The 19,727-nt window shown below is 41.9% G+C and overlaps 1 protein-coding gene across 7 annotated transcripts in view; it reads right to left on the bottom strand.

The window, feature by feature from the left end:
- The window catches only part of LOC106935698 (transcriptional repressor p66 alpha), a 28,750-nt gene extending 11,113 nt beyond the window's left edge, over positions 1–17,637 (bottom strand). Inside the window, exons 1-7 of one of the 7 annotated variants that reach the window (XM_015016284.1) lie at positions 17,446–17,637; positions 5,877–6,391; positions 2,200–2,329; positions 1,448–1,576; positions 827–904; positions 608–727; positions 120–317 (exon numbers count right to left, since the gene is read on the bottom strand). In XM_015016284.1, coding sequence (XP_014871770.1) covers positions 120–317; positions 608–727; positions 827–904; positions 1,448–1,576; positions 2,200–2,329; positions 5,877–6,388 — 1,167 coding nt within the window. In that variant the 5' untranslated portion in view covers positions 6,389–6,391; positions 17,446–17,637. Of the gene's footprint in view, positions 1–119; positions 318–607; positions 728–826; positions 905–1,447; positions 1,577–2,199; positions 2,330–5,876; positions 6,392–17,034; positions 17,309–17,445 lie in introns of those variants that run through there. The other 6 variants (XM_015016283.1, XM_015016289.1, XM_015016285.1 and 3 more) reach the window with 6 other exon arrangements.
- Between the last annotated feature and the right edge of the window lie 2,090 nt (positions 17,638–19,727).

Genomic DNA, 19,727 nt, shown 5'->3' with positions numbered 1-19,727 from the left:
GTAAGTAAAATAAAACCTGTTTTATTTTCCATTTCTAAAACATCTGCTTCAGTTTAAAGAAACTCATCTCGATCTTTTATTTCCTATATTACAAATCTGAGCCCCTGACAGATACGAACCAGCGCGTTTGCACTGTTGCCGACCCGGATCAGGCCCGACTGGACCATGCCTCTTTGTCCCTGGGCCGTGGTGGCTGAGTTCCTGGTGCCCAGCAGCAGAGGAGGGGGGCCCGATCCCGAACCTCCGGTTGCCGCCAGCTGCTGCTGCTGCTGCTGCTGGCGGAGAGCGTGGATCTGCTGTGGAGACACGGAGATGGGCTAACCAGGACAATGAGAGGGGGGACACGGAGTCACGTCATGGACGAGGGAAGCGGAGGACAAGGGAGGGGACATAAAAAGCACCAAAGCAAAGAGAACATACACAAAGAGACAGAGGTGCAAAGAGAGATAAGTTCTAATCATCATAATTACTTTCCAATTGGTCACTTGTGACCCAATTGCGAGCAGTAAGACTGAATATTTAGACTGTATATGTCCAACAAACCTAACTGTGTAAAGACAGAGATTAATACGGTACTAGTGAGATTATCGTTATTCTCGTGGCTTACCTGCGCCCCCCTAACCAGAGGCGGCATTATGATCTGGGAGCTGTGTTTGGACGACACTTGCTGTCCTCCTCTGACCAGAGGGGGTGGGATGACGGTCCCTGAACTTCGTCCTGTCAAAATCTGGTCAGAGACAAATAACACCGATGTTAGATGAACAATGACTGTCCTTTAAACGCCAATGACCAGCCTGGAAGCATGTGAGGAAAATAGAACATTAACCTGCTGAGAGCCTTTATTGCTTGTAATAGTTCCTCGAATTAGAGGAGGAGGAGCAGAGGAACCGGATAAACCTGAGGGCTGAAGAATTATAGAGAACATTAATTCACAAAAAACAAAAAAAAAAAACAAAAGCAGACAAAGAGTGCTCATCAAGTATGTGGCACAGAAATCCAACACGCAGTTTTTGTAATTGCTGAGCAACTCCATCAGATTTGTATTGCTTTTTGAGGAAGGAGTCATAAACATGGGCAGTGCCACACCTATGTTTTATTATTTCATAAATCAACTAAATACATGACCATGAAATATTTAGATGCTTCTCTGGTGACTCATAATGTTTGGCTCCACACTGACCTGCAGAGGATGACTAATCTTGACTCTCCCCTCCAACTCCTCTGATCTTACAGTGGCACGTTTAACCCGACCTCGGCCTCGTTCAGGTTCACTACAAACGGACAATCTCACAGGAAGCCTTAGCTACCGTCTTTTGTCATCCCCCAACGCAAGTGGAGACACTATGAACCCGTGCTTCAGACGCCATCAGAAGAGCAGCTAAACCTCTATTCAGGTATAAGTGCGAGGTGAGAGGCACGGTGGCTGTTGGCGAAACGTATCGTTTACCTTTTGCAGAGTGTCCCTCTGAATTTGGCTCTGTCGAAGTTTCTTCAGCAGCACCAACTTGGCCTCCTCTAGTCTCAGCTCCTCTTTCAGCTGCTTGATGATCCGTTCTCTTTCCGCCGGGCTGCTCTTCTGCGCACAACAGTAAAGTCAGAAAGTCACTCATTTTGAATGCAAGATGAAACAAAAGACAGTGTGTGAATATGTTCTACTATGATCAATTGTTCACTGAAGGAGTGTTACATGAACAATAAAATGTTTAGTTCCTTATTTAAGAAAAGGCAGTGAATTATCTGTTTCTTTACACCATTTAATGTATTTCTACTATTGTATATATATAAAAAAAAGACTGAAGTGTTTGATAAAAAACGTGCCATGTTTTACAATCCAATTATTCTCCACAATAATGGCCTCAATTATTAAAATAATTTTAGGAATTGTTTCAATTCCTAAAATAAGCTAAAATCGTAGTAAAATGCCGTTTAAAAGCGTGAATACACATTTTTCTCATTTTGTTGTTATGGTTCCACAAACTTCAGTGTATTGTATTTGACTTTATGTGATTGGCCAACACAAAGTCATGCAGAAAAATAATACATGGTTTTCAACATTTTTTTTTTTTTTTTACTAAAAATAATCTTGGATTCAGCTCCCTTTACTCTGCCACCCCCTCAATAAAATCCAAGAGTTTCAATAATACCTTTGCAAATTATTCTAAGTGTGCATCTTGTAAACATTGTGTGTTTTTGTCCAACCATGAGCAGGTCCGTGTCCAGCTCCTTGAAGTGGCTCAGTCCATTCATCGGCGGACTCGGGGAGTCGTTGTCGGACAAGATGATGACGTCGTCGTCTTCTGGGGACGGGGGACGCTTCTCCCTTTTTATACTGCGAGTCAAAGGAAGGACAGCGACATTCAGCGTTGTGTTTCAGCAGCGTCTGAGTACAAACTCCAACTCGTTGAAATGTTTTTCCAAGAACGTCATGAAAAACTTCGAAGAGAAGCTTATAATCCTGCATGTATACGCCGACAGAGCCCACTTTCATTTTTATTATTGGAAAAAAAAAAAAAAAAGGCTACAGGATTAATATAATTCAAATAGCGTCCCACCATTTTCCTTCAAGGAGGTCTGCTGTACTGCAGCAATTATACTTTATGACCACAGGTTTATCTGCTCCACTGTAATCTAACAAGTCTGATCATGTCTATGCTATTCCAACTAGAAGCAAATACACCTAAATGCCAAGGAGGGGCAACGTAGTCCCTTAAAGCTCCAGAAAACGTCTTAAAGTCACAATGAAATGGCTGTTTTAGAGAGAACCCATTTCCCTCTGAAATGGGACAGGAGCAGGGTTTAAAAAAAAAAAAAAAAAACAGGCGTCTAAGGCATTTGGGAGTGACCCATACAGGGGCTAAATACGTCACACAAAGAATGCAAAGAAAACGAAAGCAAATGGAGATCCAGAAGAGAGTATGAATCTACCCATGGCGATCAGCCTTCGCTCTGCTAAGCCACACTGTTGCACATATTTTATTCAAACCCTCCGCTGTATCCTCTAATGCAAAGTAACAGGTTCCGCTGCAGGGTTCTAATCGCTTTTATCTGCTCAAAAACCAAACCAGTGTGGAAATGTTTCCAGAAAACAAGCAATGATTGCAGACATTAAACATTCCTACAATGCATAAACATTTTCTTGACAATATGAGGCCTGCCTCCACTGGCTGTCCTCCTTGTGTGTGTGTGTGTGTGTGTGTGTGCAATAATCTCTCCTCAGGGGCTTAGCGCCATCATCATCACTTCCTGTGGATTAATCACGACTCTTCCAAAGAAGTCACATGACCTCAAAGTCAGAGTCACGTGACACATTAACTCCCCCCCCCTGTTCCTTCCACGGTGGAAACCATGGCAACAGCCGGCTGGAACCAGTTTGTGACACACGGCTTCATTTTGTGTGAGGGGAGTTTTTAGGGTTCAGGTGGAGAGTGGAGGGAAAATGGAGGTAGACTAAAAGATGCGCCCCCACGCTTAGCCTCCCATCAGAACAGAGTCAGAAGCAACGTAAGGGCTACTGAGGTGTCCCAATACAGCTTTAGAAGTTCACATAATTAAAGCCTCAAAAAGTGAGGTTTAAAGAAATATAAAGTAGGCACCAGAGTAGCTGGCAGACTTCCAGGGAACAAAATAACTTTTGAAGCTGAAACGACTGATCATTCATGTGATCGGACACACGAGTTGAACCTCGGCGGCATCAGGATCTACGGCTGGGAGAAACCAGCGTTGAACGCATCGAAGCTTTGCCTCGGTAAATGTGTATTTCTATTACGGCTGTTGACATGAAATTCACACCACATGTTGGGAACAAGCCATATGACTTGCACAAAAGAAATCAACACAAAATAGTCCATAACCTACGAGTAAAGAAGCAACGCATAGGGCAGAAATATTAAAGGGATGAAGAAAAGCTGCAAAAAAAAAAAAAGAAAAAGACAGAAAGCCAAGAGAATAGTCTGAATCTGTCAGGAATCCTGCTTCTCATCCATGCTGGTTAATATTAATTGGTTTTGTGCAAACTAATGGCCTATAAAAATGTTCCTCATTACTAAGGTATCTCACAAGCACCACGTAATGATGGGCAAAAGCAAACTGTTCTTATAAAACCTGCCTAACCCTGAAGTTGCGAAACGTAGTGATGCAACGGTTTTAAAAGGCATATTTCTGAGCTTTTGGAAATTCCAGTGAGCACCATTAGGGCAAAAATTCAAAAGTGAAAAGAATGTTATTTCATCATAAACGTGCTTCTCCCAAGATTGCCAACGGAAGAGTCAAACAATGTCCCAAGAGGCTCCAACAGCCAATGACCTTCTGGGGTGACCTTCAGAAAGACCTGGAATTAGCAGTTTTTCCCCTGATAACATCATGGTGCAATGCCCACTATGAAAGCTCACTGCACAAGACTTCACTCCTGAAGAAAAGGCTAATTTAAAAGTCTGCTGTAGAACAATTGGACAACGGCATGAAACACTGAGAAATTATCATCCAATCACATGACACTTTCTCTGTAATTTGGCAAAATTAAAATTCTCACTTTGCTCCTATTAAACCAACATAGAGAAAGAATTGACACATTTTAGTTGAATCCTCTTTTACCTGTGAGTTGGTTCAATCCAACTCACCCTTTACTCTACAGTCTAAAGATGAAGTAAAAAGCCTGTTCATCTTGATGCGATCTGTCCAGTGATGCAGCCCCGCGGAGGAACGGTAAAGGAATCTGGATCTCGGTTAGCTTTATGAGGGTTATAACAGCGCTGAAAACCTGGCACAGCTTGCACTGTTCAGGTGGAGGCTGCTCAGACCTACCAGTCTGCAGCATCGCCATGTGAACACACACACACAGCCGTCTTGCATTCTCCGACTCCAAGCACCCCGGCATTTGTAGAAACAGATTCCGATTGACTATTTTCTGACTAAACCTAGCTGTGCTCTCTTTAAATAGTTTAAAGCATGCCAGAGATCAAACTCAGCATCTCCCACACATTAGTAGAGTTCAGTTACACTGTGCGACTGAAGCATCTTTTGTGTCAAAGTGGATATCCAAAGAGCACGTATCCACACATAAAAAAAAAAAAAAAATGAATAATTTCTTTTTTTGTGATTTTCTTTTCAACCCACAAACCACCAGATCAACAGTGAAGTTAGAGGCCACTGGGGGACCATCGTGGTGTTTCAGCATATTGTGTTTTCACATTCATGTAGCTGAAGGAGGGATGTTTTTGATAGGAATCTGGAGAAAAACAACATGGATTCTTCAGAAAAAAATGTCCTAAACATACAACCAAAGGAACTCATTTGGTTTTCGAAAAAAAAAAAAAAAAAAATTAAGTATATGAAGATGAAAAAAATGCCCCAGTCACTCACCTGACCTGAGTCCAATTGAAAATCTATGGAAAGATCTAAAGATCAGAGTGTATGGATGGGAATGTTTGTTTGGAAGGATGGGTCGAAAACACACAATTCATGTGACTAGTTTCTCCATTTAGGAGACATCTTGAAGTTGGCACTACCAGAAAAAGGATTCTCCTAATTATTGAAAAAAAAAAAAAAAAAATCAGTTTTTGTGTTAAAGGCTTTTTCTCTCTACCACTGCCCTTTATTATACATAACTTTTGAACCTCATTTTTCTGTGAGGTTTACTTGTTTTGCTACAGACATCTGGTGTGAATAGCAGCAATAGAAATAGATTCACCATGAAAAAATAGAAAATTACCATATTTGGAAGTGCATGAACTGCATAGGTCTTAAACGAAACACTGCAAAACTGTCAAAGTTTTCCTTCAGGTTTGAAATGCCTTCTACTGTTTGGTTGTAACGAAATAATCTAAAATGGTCGATAAATAAGAACTTTGAGAGCGTCATTGCTTTATTTTGTGTCTCACCCTTTGGTGGTGCTCATGTCCACAGGCTGCTCTGTCTGCACTTCCACTTTAATGGTTGCCTTCACCTCGCCTGCAGCAAGTATCCCACCTGCGGCCTTCGGCTCGGTTGGCCGGAGCCGGCTCTTTTGGTCTGTAGTCGGCTCCGTCCTCGCTCTGTCATTGCAGTGAATTCGATTGTCTGAGCCGGACTCAGCCGTCTGGTGTCTCTGTGTCCGATCCCGATCATCCTTCACTGACTGGGAAGTCGGGGGTAACACTAATGGCAACGGCAAGCGGCTCTGCTCCGGCTCCGTTTCGGGATCTGATCCGGGTCTAGTCCGGCTCGCAGCGTCCTGTGCCAGTAAAAGGTCAGGCTTGGGTTTAGTTTGTGCCTCGGACGCAGGCTCAGAAGGGTCCAGTTTGGGTTTTTTGCTTTCATTGTCGACATTGGAGAGGTCCACAGACTGTGGGACAGCCTCCCTCTCCAGCGCCCTCTTCTGGCTGCGAGTCTGGCGGACAGCCTCCTCAGACATCCCCTGCGCAGAAGAAAAAACATTAACTGAGCTGCTCCACTTTCACACAAACCAAGGTTATATAATAACTTGGAGTTATAGAATAATTAAAACTTAGAATATTAATTTGAGCTCAACTTAAAAGTAATGGCAAACATTTAAATCGCATCAGGTTTATAGAAAAGGTTGATTTTACGCAATTAATCTGTGAAAAATCACCTTACATCAGTTTGACAGTTCCAGTAAGAACAGGCAAAACATAATTACACACAGGATAACTCAGAGTAAATATGGAATAATAATTTGTGAATATTTTTACACTTCAATTCAATACTTTCTGATTTTTTTTTCTTTTCATGTCCATCTATTTCTCTTTACTGCTTTACATATGGCTAATATAAAGGTATTTTCTACCAGAAGACAAAAGTTGGAGCCTTCAGCTTTTGTTTCTTATGGACATGCTGGATTGGAAATATTGGCAAGCTTTTGGAAAGAGCTGACATTTGGGTTTACAAAAATACACATAGCGCCAACAGAGCTGATCACTAATAAGATGCTAAATAACTTAGCAACATAATCTCATTTTGACACACATTCATGGTGTGGATAATATTTTTAAGGTAATTATTATAATGGGTTGATGGCAAGAAAAGAATATCTTGAATGTGAGTCAAGTGTGAATTTTTAGAACCCTCATGATTTAACCTTAAGACCTACATAAAATGTGAAATATAAAGTAGCCAAATAAAACAATATAAATAATAACTATATACTAATCTAGATACAGAAGGAGGCCTGAGGAAATTAAGTCAAGAGCAGAATTTCTTAAGGGTGAGCCAAAAGTACGACAGCCAGTGCAATTACCCAGAAACAACAACGACAACAAAAAAATCACTTTAAGATATTAAAATTCAAAAAAGAAAGTTTTTGGATTAAGTAATTAATGAACAAAAACAAATTTAGGATGCAACTAAATGCAATTTGTGGCCAAAAATCTAAAATGTGAGCAACTCTCTGATTAATGTCTTCTGGTCATTAGAAGAACATTAAAAAAAAAAATCTGCAAATCAGACCTAAAAGAAAACCCAATATCAGCACAATCCATGCATTTGTACTAAATACAGTAATATAACAATTTCAGTTCACAATAGCGAAATCTAATCTGTCACCTCCTCCTCTTTAACTGTCATTGTGAAACCACAGACTTCCATTACTGAGGGATTACCTCCCACAGTATGATTCCCTCTTTCTCCCGGCTCTGTTTCGAATGCACACCTACCATTAAGCAACTGCTGGAGACAAATCTGACCTTGAATCTGCAGCAGGGCACAGAGCCACACTGACATGGCCCCAAGACAAAGCAAGTTGGATTAGCAGCCCGGTCACATGACCGAGATGTTGACTCCAGCGTAATTCCAAAACATCTAATTATCCAAATTTCAGACTGAACCAAAAACCAAAGTAAGAAAATCTGATGCAAACATGGTACTATTTAGCAAGTGTTCAACGCTACGTGCAGAAAAAAAGAAGAAAGAAATAAAGAAAGAAACAAGACATCTGAGGATCATTAAAGTGCTGCAAGTTTTTTTTTATTCCGTTCTCCTAAAATGACTTGGAACAAACACCCTGGGAGTGAGACATCAGACAGCTAACATGACAATATTACCATCACATCGACTAAACTAAATGATGGACTATTTAAGCACAATTTCAGTAAAAAAAAAAAAAAAATACTCCTAATTTAAAAGTTTTTTTTTTGTAGCTTGTGCATCTCAGACCTTTTTCTCTGGGTCAGATGATCAACAGATCCATTACAAGGAGCCGTCCCCCGTTCTGCAGATTCTACCCCATCGGATGCTAAAACGCCACCAGGAGTTGAACCAAAGACAAAAGGCAGCTCTCTCTCTCTCTGTCACACAGACGAGCATTACAGAGCACCCTCGCAGCAGTGCTCCAGTACATGGCACGCAGTGTCACACATTGACCCCGACACAGACTGCTCTGAATCCCTCCTGTCATGTCGGAAATAAGAGAGAAGCAGGCAGACGGCGGACCACATCAGTCAATACATGATGCCTGCTACTCTGGTCGTAACGATGCCCTCCATCACCGTGTTCCCAGCTCAAATCTGGCATTCCCCCCCAGTAGGCTGAAGACCACTTACACTTTTTTCATGCAACAACCATATTAAATTTTAGACCCACTTATCACAAAACAGAGCATAGTTGTGAAAATGAACATTTAGAAACAAGAAAGAAAAAAAAAATCTGAAAAGTGTGGAGTCCACCTTTTTCCATTGCCCCAACCAAGTCAGTACTCATGCACTTTTTGCAGAAGTTAAACATTTAAAACTTTTTGTCTTTTGACCAAAGCACATTTTTGTCCCCTACATGGCTCTATAATAGTAATAATAAACTTTATCTAAAAAAAGGGACACTGTACAGCTTCAACATAAATGCCAACATGTGAAGCGATGCAAGAGATTATAGGATAAGCTAATTTACATCTGCAGTCTCTTTAAACAGGACTTCTAACGTCTACCTTTCCACAATGCCTTTCTTTATTGGTGCCACTCTCCCAATAAAGGCAGATTTATGGAGTGCCCTGCTCCCACGCACTCGGGCGTACTTCACTCCGCGTAGGTTTGCGCCTGCTCAAGGCGGACTCGAAGCAAAACATCCACCAAACCTATCGGTGCTTTGTGGGAAACAACTGTGTTGTATGTCACACCAAGCAGATGAGGTTAATGATCTGATGGTGAAGAAACGGGATAGGCACTCAACTAGCCCAAACTTGCTAGTATTGGCTTCGGATTGTGGGAAATGAATGAATTTGTCATGAAAACTGTGGGCAATTGGTAGAACTGACTATGAAATCTCAACCGTCCACAGACAGTGCGCGTCATGTCGATGTCGTCACTATCGCGAACCGTGTGCAACAAACGTTTTACACTTTTCAACTTTGTGTTGCGTCGCTAACCCGCGTGCGCACGTTTACATCAACATTTTGCATGTACAAATTCCACCGGTCGCTTAGCTGAAGGAAGGCAACAGACAATGAATGGGGAAGGAGAGACTTCGCTCCTTGTATGATGGGAAACGTAGTCCGAGGAAACAAGGGGAGGAATAACTCAATTCACTCTTTGTCTTTGGTAGAAAGAGAGAGACGAAAACAAGCAAGCATGCAACTGGAAATTATCGCCCTCATTTTAATGCATCATGCGATTAATAGATTTATTGCTCATCATGACAGGCCTAAGCAGCATAATTCAGAAGAAGCACGTCTTAAAAGACAGTTTTTCCATTGGTAAACTTGCAAGTCATTATAACAACCATTTCACTTGGACATTAAGGTTTGGATCGCTTTGATACACACGCAAGTGGCCAGATGAAGACAAAAAAAAAAACCTTATAAAGTATCACGTCAATGGTGCATCCGGATAAATGTAGTCAGAAACTGGGTTTGAACCTCTGACTCATTCCTTTCTTCTTCCCTCATATTTTCCTTGTATAGTTTGTTGACACTTCATGAATGCATTCCAACAAGATGTTTAAAAGTGCCAACACATATTTTCCTACAATGTACCTACAAATAAGTCAAACCTTACAGCATAACCAGAAAATCAAAACATAAACTGAATCCACTGATACTGGGTGAACGGACAATAAATCTGTCATCAGTGGTAATACAGGTATTCAGGAAAAATGTAATCCAATTGAGCCAGAGTTTCTTATATGCAGACTACATTTGAGTACTTGTAATAATAATCAGAGTTTGAACTGAATTTAAATATCATGAAACTTTAAAACGTACTTTACTTTGAAAAAACCAACACCGCCGGCTATTTGTCTGTCTGACCGTGAAGCTGGATATTGTGCGCTGCGTTGCTCGTGGGTGTGAAGGCATTGTGTCACCCCCCTGGACAACCCACCACCACAGTTTATTTTTTAATCCTAGCGAAAACTCTATCTGGCCAGAGAACGCCTTGAGAATCCCCCCAAATGAGCTGGAGGACGTGTCTGTGGAGAGGGACGTCCGGGGTTCCCTCCTGAACCTGCTGCCACTGCGACCCGATCAAACAAATACACGAGTTTGACTTTCTGAAATACATTTTATCATGATATTTCGATTTTTAAAAATCAACTTGAACCAAATAATAAATACTCATGTCTAATGCAGAACCACTATGCGATTCCTCATTTGCAGATACCTTGGATCGACACTAGCTATTAACAGATGTGTAAAAGGTAAACACGTGTTGTCCAGCATCACATGACGCAATAAGAAAGGGTCCGCTCAAAGGTCACTAGATGTCGAACAGGACCAGCAGGTGAGACTCAAACACATCTCAGCAGTCACTGATGATGATCCCAAGATGCAAAAAGCTGCACAGTTATGATTCAAATCACATAAAAAGGACCCAGCCCTTCATATCTGTCGAGGCATGCCTGGAGTGATTCTACAGGAAACTATTGTTTCTTCTGAGAGTGGGGTAACAAATGAGTACAACCAACCCCGACAACCTGGCTTCCCAGACCTTCTGCCCCCTCCCCTTTCTCCGCTCCAAGTTGTTACAGTGGTGAGCATCCAGTCCAGTTGGCGTATTCAAAGCATACCTATACAGGACATACACACTGTGCCACAGCCCAGTGTGCAAAGCAACCATCTGATAACCTAGAGCTGATGAAGTTTTTTTTAATACTCTGACATCACTGAGACACACATGACATGACCCTTCCCAGGATTCAGTGGGACACACAAAGCACTTTTCCTGGGAACCGGTTTAAACCGGTTGTCTAGTGTGTGTGTGTGTGTGTGTATGAGTGTGTATGACGGAGAGAGGCTGAGGCTTTTGTTAACCCTTCAGTTGCTGGAGTGAGAGTGGAGCTTCTACACAGAGTCTTTATAAAGTGTGTGTGTGTGTGTGTGTGTGTGTGTGTGTGTGTGCGTGTGTGCTAATTTGCTGCTATGATTCTGATATATTAAGAGGTTTGGGGTAGATGGGGGGGGGTCTGTGGCAGGGGGGATGACGTTGCTAGAAGAAGTTTGGACACAGGACATGCCAGTACAACCGCCTCAACCTTACACGGACACCAGACCTATCTTTGTAATGGGGGACGTGAATGGCTGACAGGTCTCACATTTCATCTCCGTGGCAGTTTACACATAATTCCTTGAACCTCACACGCATGCACGCGCGCGTCCACACACTCACACACACACGCAGACCCCAACCAGCCCAAGAAACTGACCTCACAGGCGCCCTAAAAAGAAAAAAAAAAAGCCCCTAGAAGCCACTCCCAACAAAATATAACTTCACCATGTAGCCAGAGTTCAGATCAAACGGCCTTTGTCAACAAATGTACCAAGAACCCCAACAAAATAGTCCATTTCACGATTATGCAGTCTATGAAATCAGGAAGTGCAATTCTCAAAGTGTTGCAGCACAGTTATCTGTCCTGACTAGCATACATTACCCTGACAATTATTCAAACAAGATGAAAATACTCAAACAGCTTTCAGGAACAATGAAACGCTAACAAGGACACATATTATTCAGATTATTAACATCCATTTGAGGCAAATTTCTCGATAGGGGATAAAGAAACACCTTGTGAACTCTGTTTCTCTTCCAAGCAGAACACACAGCTTTTACAACGCATAGATAAGTAAGATGCATGCAACACCTGGATTAAAAATTGCTGAAAAGGTTTTACCATGCGTCCAAAAATAACTTTTCTCTGCAAGAACACTCAGACGTGTGCTGCTAACCTGTTTAGAATGAGAAACGCACAAAATATTGTGATTCGAAATATTGAATCACAAATGCCATGGAAATAATCAATATCGGCAATAACGCAATCGGAAAGGGCTAGAAATGCACCAAAGAATTATCATGGACTGTAGTTGTACAATTTTCAGTTTGGTCCGTCTAGGATGGAAACTTCAAAAGTTGATCCTGATAGAAATACTTTTTATTCAAGTTTGGCAAAACTTGAATTGGTGAGGTGTTTAAAGGTCAAAGGACGTTTATAATATGTAGCCAGCTATTTGAAAGGTAACCATTTTACACAACATATTGAGTTCATTCAATATGATAAAGATAATCATTTGCTACCAGACATCCAATAAGAATGTAGCTGTCTATATATTTTCAGCTTCATAAAGTTAAAAGTCTCCAAACCTACAAGAAAAACTTTGACAAGGTAAAACCTCTTTGCCACTTTGCTAACCTCCTTCTTGGGAGGATAAAGAGACACATGAATGGTAGCTTCAAACAAACATGTGGACAACATCTGCATAGCTGCTGTTGCAGTTTCTGCAAATCGTAGTCATCACAGTTATCGTCAAGAATAGAAGCACACCGCCATTCTCCAGTTTTCCCCCATGTCTGGCTTGCCGACTTTGTTTTTTTTTTTAAATAAAAGCAAACTGAAAATTCTGCGCTTTAAGTGTTGCGACCTGTTGAGTAAACTAACCCAGTTTGCACACAGAGGCCAGTGTCACCCATCCAGCACAAAGCAGGGCTTGTTTAGATGAAAGTTGGGCTGCAGTTTCTCTTACTGCAACTGGACAGAGGTAGTTTTAATGTGCAACGACAATTAGCATGCGAGTTATTAATATGGACGCTAAGTAGAGATAATGCTCTGAGCTGATCTGTTCCGGTTTTCAGGACAGAATTATGCAAAAAACATTTCAACAAATTGTGAGATTAATGACAGAAATATTTATAGCTTGGATCAGGCAGTGATATTACCGACTGTGTCACTCTGTGTGATGTAAACTGCACCGTGGGCGGTGTGTAAATCATACAACGTGGTCAGGTAGCATCCGAAAATTACCAGTCATTCACCAAATAGGTCAAGTAACAGCCACTTGGCGACTGGTCAGTCTATGTAATTAACCAAAAAGCATGGCCCAGTGCCAGGTATCAAAGTATACCAAGCTTTCTTTTTATTTCTAAGGATCGCTTCAGTCTTCCAATAGCATTACTGCTGATGTTTTAAAGTCCCGGTGTTTGGAGTACGGGCGCACCGATTGCTGTTTTGTGGCGGATCACCAATTTTTTAAAAGCCTGCCCATGCTGCTTTTTTTTTTTTTTTTTTTAGAAATATAGCAATATTTCACTAAGCTGGCAACATCAGGTTGACTATTGTTAACTGAGCACATGCCGACGTGACCTGCTGGATAATCTGTCGGTCAGTCCTAGCTCAAAATAGGACACCGAGTGATTTTCAGACCTTTGAAGAGGCCATTAGGATAAGATAGCTTATTAAATATAAGGATATTAATTGTAGTTAAAGAGTAGCTCAGCCAAACTCATTAAACAAGTTTTAACTGAGGGTTACTACTAAATCTGTGACTTTTTATTCAATATTTTTGCTGTGAAGCAAAATATTCACATGAAACAAATATTAAAACTGTAATCAATAAGTCATGTTATTTGACCAGGAGCTGTATTGATTATCCCTTCCTAAATAAATAAAAACAGTTACACTAAAGTAATCAAGATATTTCTCCTAATATCCTCAACACTAGCCTTTTTGAAAGACTTTATAAAATACACTTTTCTGCAGTGTCATTGCTAACTAATGCTCGTGATTAAAAACGATATATATATTTTTTTAACGTTAGTTCCTTTTAATGCAACGGCAGTGAAGGAAACTGCATGGTGGCTGCTTTGCTCTACAGTCACTTCATTGAAAAGGCTGAGTGCAGAGATACACAAAAGAGACAAAAAGATTGCAGTTCTGCTGCAGCCCTCGCTTCTATGTGTATTCATTGCTCAAGGTACAGTAGCATCATAAACACAGGGCTTACTCTGTGGAAAACATCAGCTCCGCCACGTCCCTCCTCATTACACCAGTGATGCGGAACATTATCATATTTAGATACATTTTAGAAATCATACTGCAACCTACGCCGCGGGTCGATGCGTAACGCGTTATTCGTCCCCACTTTTGGGTGATGGTGGGTTTAACCCATCGTCTCTCTAATATCTGCTGTGTAATGAAGTTGCAGTTTTCACCAGCAGATTTCAACATTCCAACATGCACAACCTTTCACCTGGCCGCTATCGTGGCACATTTCCTCCCATTTCTTGCTTGGAGGTGAGCGTTTATACTGTCGCTCTCAGATCGTCAGTCGAACCCACAGTATGTGCACAGCATGTTATTTACAGACGGACCTCTAGCCTGTGAAAACCAAAGACTGGATCACACAAAGATTTCAAAAAGAGAGCAAGTATGCAGCCACACCACCTCGTCAAACTGCAGTGCCTGCAAAAAAAAAAAAAAAAAAAAAATTCCTTTCCGAGAACCTTTTTGACCCGGCTCTGTCTATACAATGAATTATATTGAACATACTTTCCATAGCTGACCGTAGAGCCAACCTGTGACCCCCGAGCAGTGCTGTGCAGCAACTTAAAATATGGCCAGCAGATGACCCTTTACGAAAGCATGGATGATTACACAACAGCGCTGGACCTGAATCATGTGTGATCGCTGGAATGGTGGTGCTTTCTGGGAAGGTCAGAACTTATGAGCAGTTTCTGACTCACATTTTTAATGTCCATACGACGACAAAACCAGCACTCCTGGGTGGACAGTACTTCCACGGCACCAAATTTCCACTTAGCCGCTGTAGTCCAATGCAGCAGAACCAGGGTCAAAGCAAGGCCTTTTCTAACAGCTGGCATATTGTTAACATGTAAACAAAACTTTACATGGCCTTTGTTCAGATAAACAACTGATGGTTTATTCTGGATCCTGACGGGAAAAAAAGGCTGATTGTGTTTTGGAGCAATCCGGTTGTAGTACTAAGTATCCAATAATGACTGATAAAAAAGACTAAACACTGTCTGACTGATTACTCAGCAGAACTGATAGGTTTTATAATTCTTCCCACAAGAGAGTTAGAAACAGGATGGAAAGTTTTGAGCTGTTGCTTTAAAAAAAAAAAATGGAACCAAAACTATTCAATTGTAAAATTTCAAAGCTACGTCATTCATGATTTAAACTGAATAGTGGCACGCCTGCAATTCTACCAAATAATGGTTGTCCACAACACCAATGGTAACTTTGGAGAAGCTGCAGAGATCTACAGCTCAGGTGAAAGAATCAGCTAACATAAAAACTAATGGAAGAAAAGCCATAGTTTAAAGAAAGCAATAAGACGCCCTATTTACAACGTACCATGGTCGTAGACGTAGCTGTCTGAGCTACGTGCAGAATGTTACATGTGGATAAAATCAACACTCCATACGACAACAAATGCACAACATCCACATTGAAACATGGCGGCGGTAACACCATGCTCTCAGAGGGATTTTTTTGCAGCAGGAATAGACATGGAAAGATGATGAGAAGATGGATGTCAATAAACGCAAGGCAGACCTACAACTACTTTTGAATCTGTGGCAGGACTTAGAAATGGCTATTTAGAGATGTTCTCTATTAAATCAGGTTGAGCTTGAAGTACTTTGCGAGGATGAATGGGGAAAATGGTTTCAGTTTATAGATGTGCAAAGATGGTGGCAATACACCCACAAGACCCACAGCTATAACAGAAGAGAACGGTGAGTCCACATAGTGTTAACTCACTACATCAATACACTTTCCAGATTCTCCCTAAACCACATTTAAGCAGTCCTTTGTGTTTGTCTCTTACGTTAAATCCAAATGAAATACAATAAAAATGGCAAAATACTACCACAAACAGCTGTAACATGATATAACTTTGTAAATTAAGGATAGCATTTAGGTTTTTACCATGAATGCAAATAAAAAAACTTGTTATAACTTCATATAAAAGCAACAGACACCAGAGTCTTCATGGCGTGTTGCTGGATGCTGAACGTGGTTCCCGCCGGCTTCAGTCATATTCAATCATCAATTATTAAATGTTATAAATCCACCTTAGCGCGTCATCATGAGCTAGGGATGAACATCTTTACATAAACCGGTCCGATGGCAAAGAAAACCCTGAGATACAGCTTTGTCCTGAAGCGCTGGAAACTCGTGTGGAGAAATGTATGTGTGTGTGTGAGTGTGTGTGTGGCTGTCTGGCTGAGAGGAAGAAGCAGAGTGGGAGTGTGTGCGTCGTGTGTCACCAAGCGAGTGTGTGTGTGTTCAGCTTTAAGAGGAGGAAGACTACGGTTGTCACAGAGAGAAGTAGGAAGATTAGCTATCAGATAGCAGAACCAACGGTGGTGCCACGGGGCTTAAAAGCGGGCAGCCGCGTCCACCATTACCGTTTCAGCAGCCTCCACACCGTCCAACACCACAGTCAGCCCTTTAAAAACTAAACCCAGCCCACAGTACATGTGCAACTAGCCGGCTTTTTATTACTGACACCGCCTCGGAGGAGGTGTTATTAGTTAGCGAGCTAACGTTAGCTAGGTCGCACAAACAAAAACACGAAGACCCTTTAGCTTCGGATAAAACACGGTCAATGTCCGAGCAGCATCAGCTGACAGACACTTTGACTCCAACTAGTAAAAGTCCTTCATCCCAGCTTCTGTTCGACACTGTGACCCGAACCACCAGAACCGAGCCCGAATCGCTGACCTGGCTGCACCCCGATGCGGGACAGCTCGAAAGGAGGCACAAACTTTCACCGTAAAGCCCTGAAAGTGGGATTGTTCGACTCTAGCTGGGACTGTTTACCTGTTTGCCTCCTCCCGAGGTAAAATCTTCCACTCGGAACTCATAAATTTCACCCACCGGGCCCACGGACTGAGCTTGCCGCCGACGAGCCGCCGGCGGTGTAACGTTGTAATCCTCACCTCATCTAGCGACTTCTAACGCACGGAACCAACTCCGGCTGTCACATTTACACACCGGCGAGCCTGAGGAAGGGTAAAATAAAGCTAAATTTCGCCTGAGCGAGCCCCCCCTCTCTCTCCCCAGCGCTCAACCTTTGGCTCTGCGGAGAAGTGTTACTTTTCAACAGCCCATCAGCTTCTTTATCGTCACAGATAGGTGGAGGAAAACCTGGCTCCTCTCGTCGAGTCCGAATAAAAGGCTCCCCTCGATCCACTCACTAAAAAAACTTAAGCTCCGCATAAGTCAACTTACTTTGAAGCTTTGTCGCCCGTTCTTCGCCGATGGTCGAAGAGGGAATGTTTAATCTGCAGTTAACCTCGATAAATCGTTGTTTTTTTGAAATCCAGGGGATATCCTCTTTTTTTCGGCCCTCCCCGCTGCCGCGTCTGTTGCCAAATAATGCGCCTCAACACACATGGAGCCGCTGCGTCCTCTTAGTGGGCATGCGCACCTCGGCATACCAGGGCGACCGGAGAACATCATGTAAGCCGGTGGCCACCAAGGGCCAAAGCGGGGCCAAGGTGTCAGGGTCTTTGGAGTGACCCGTAGCAGGACCAGCGAATAAAAAGCACATGCTCACACTCAGACACACAGGATGTCACAGTGAGGAGAATAAGCATTTGAGTAGAACTAAAGATTTCCCCCCCAAATACTTATTTTCTCATCATAAAATTGCAACCGCAAGTCAAGATGTGGAACTTAAGCTCTACTGGGAGAGCACTACATTTTAGTGGCAGAGGCCCCATTGGGGTGTCACCTGAAATAACCTACTGGTTCAAACTTAAAGATGCTTCAGAAAGCTTTAGAAGAAAAAGAGGTCAACTTCACAGGTTCTCTCCCATACTTTAGTGTAAGTTGTTGGAGAAGTTCTGTTAGCCACCAAGACAATCGCCAATTAAGCCAAAACATATATCTAAGATAAGACATGCCACAAATCCATCGTAGAATTGCATGAAAGTCTGCAAATTTTAAGTTCGGTGGAGCAATTCTGCATTGATTTGGCCTTTTGTTTTTGATCAATGTCCTGATTAAAGACTCAGTGACAACCTACTATCACTTTCTTTCTTTTAACAGGCTATCTGTTTTTTATTTGAAATTTCCTCATACCAACATCTTGGTACTAACATTCCCACAGCTTTTTAAAGAGAAGCACACCCTCAGCATCACGGATCCTCCACCGAACCCAATAGCTGGTTCGAGGTCCTTTTCCACATTATTCATCCTCGCTGTAAGGTCCAACCAAACAGGTAATATAATTCCTTATTCTTAAGTTGCCTCTTGTCCTTGATCACCAATAAAACACAGTTTGTAAGAAGGGGAAAGAATAAATCTACTAAACTGCCAGAATGTTTTTATTCCAACAGATCCCTGAAAGAGTTATATCCACTCAACTTTTGATGAATTTAATATACAGATATCATAAAACCTAACTGTCGAGTGGAAGCAGTTCCACTTACTCTTTATTTATGTGGTGATATTGGGCTCATACAGGACAAAAGCAAGAAAATTTAATCTAAGAGATTCACTGTGTGGTATTGATGCACCAATAAAGCTTTGACTATGCCGTAATCAGGCATAACATTTTGACCAGCAAGGGCACTCTGACATGTCTGCATATGTAACAATGTGTAATGTGCTTTGTGTTCTGACGTCTGTCAGAACCAATCTCAACTTATCCAGGTATTTGAAATACAGATCGTCTGTTGGATCAGACCACACAGCCAGCCTTCACTTCCCTACATGCATCAGGGGGCCATGGCTGCCCATGACCCTGTCAGAGGTCACCGCCATTCCTTCCTTAGATCCTCCCTTACTAGATAGTGGGAGCTCTAGTTTTGGGAATACTCTGACCAAATACAATAGCTGACACAATGTGGTTCTTGTCAACCTCACTCAAATCCTTATGCTTTCCCATTTTTCTTCTTTCTAATCCACCTTGAAGACAAAATGTTAATTTGCGGACTAATATATCCCACGTGAAGAGATCATTAGTGGTATTCGCTTCACCTGCTGGGGATGGTGAGTAGGTGATGTCTGATTGGTGGAGACTTTAAAACACCTGGAAGACAGAGGCGTAGGAGTAGTCAATGCAAATCCTTCCGCTGTAACCAAAGCCACAACGTAAAGTTCTGTAAGGAACACAAGTTGCATTCCTGTGGAAACATATTACATTTGTGTTTCCCCCTTCTCAAAAGGTTTATGAACTCTAACGTCCTGTTATCCACTGAAGTCATGGGTTCACCATAACAACCCAATTTCTCCCGGTGACCTCAGATTAAGATCTAAATCACATTACACGAGAAACCATTCAGTTTTCTCCTCATTCAAAACCACTGTTTGGAGAAACTGTTACCTAACTACAAATAAGGGTCAATGAACTACGATCATGCCTCACTTTTGAGTTGTCATCAGAAGAGTTTTGCTTTCATAAAGGTATATCCTGGTCCAAACATGCAAGTCCAGAGTGCTTTGTAGCAGCGTTAGTCTATTAACAACATGGTCGTCTCTGCAAAGACTCCAGTTGGCATCCGCTC

Source organism: Poecilia latipinna, unplaced genomic scaffold (genome assembly GCF_001443285.1).
Source record: "Poecilia latipinna isolate Pla-1442-1.1 unplaced genomic scaffold, P_latipinna-1.0 Scaffold2003, whole genome shotgun sequence".
Taxonomy (NCBI): Eukaryota; Metazoa; Chordata; class Actinopteri; order Cyprinodontiformes; family Poeciliidae; genus Poecilia; species Poecilia latipinna.
The sequence above is the reverse complement of the archived record's forward strand: the minus strand, read 5'-3'. Positions and strand labels throughout refer to the sequence as shown.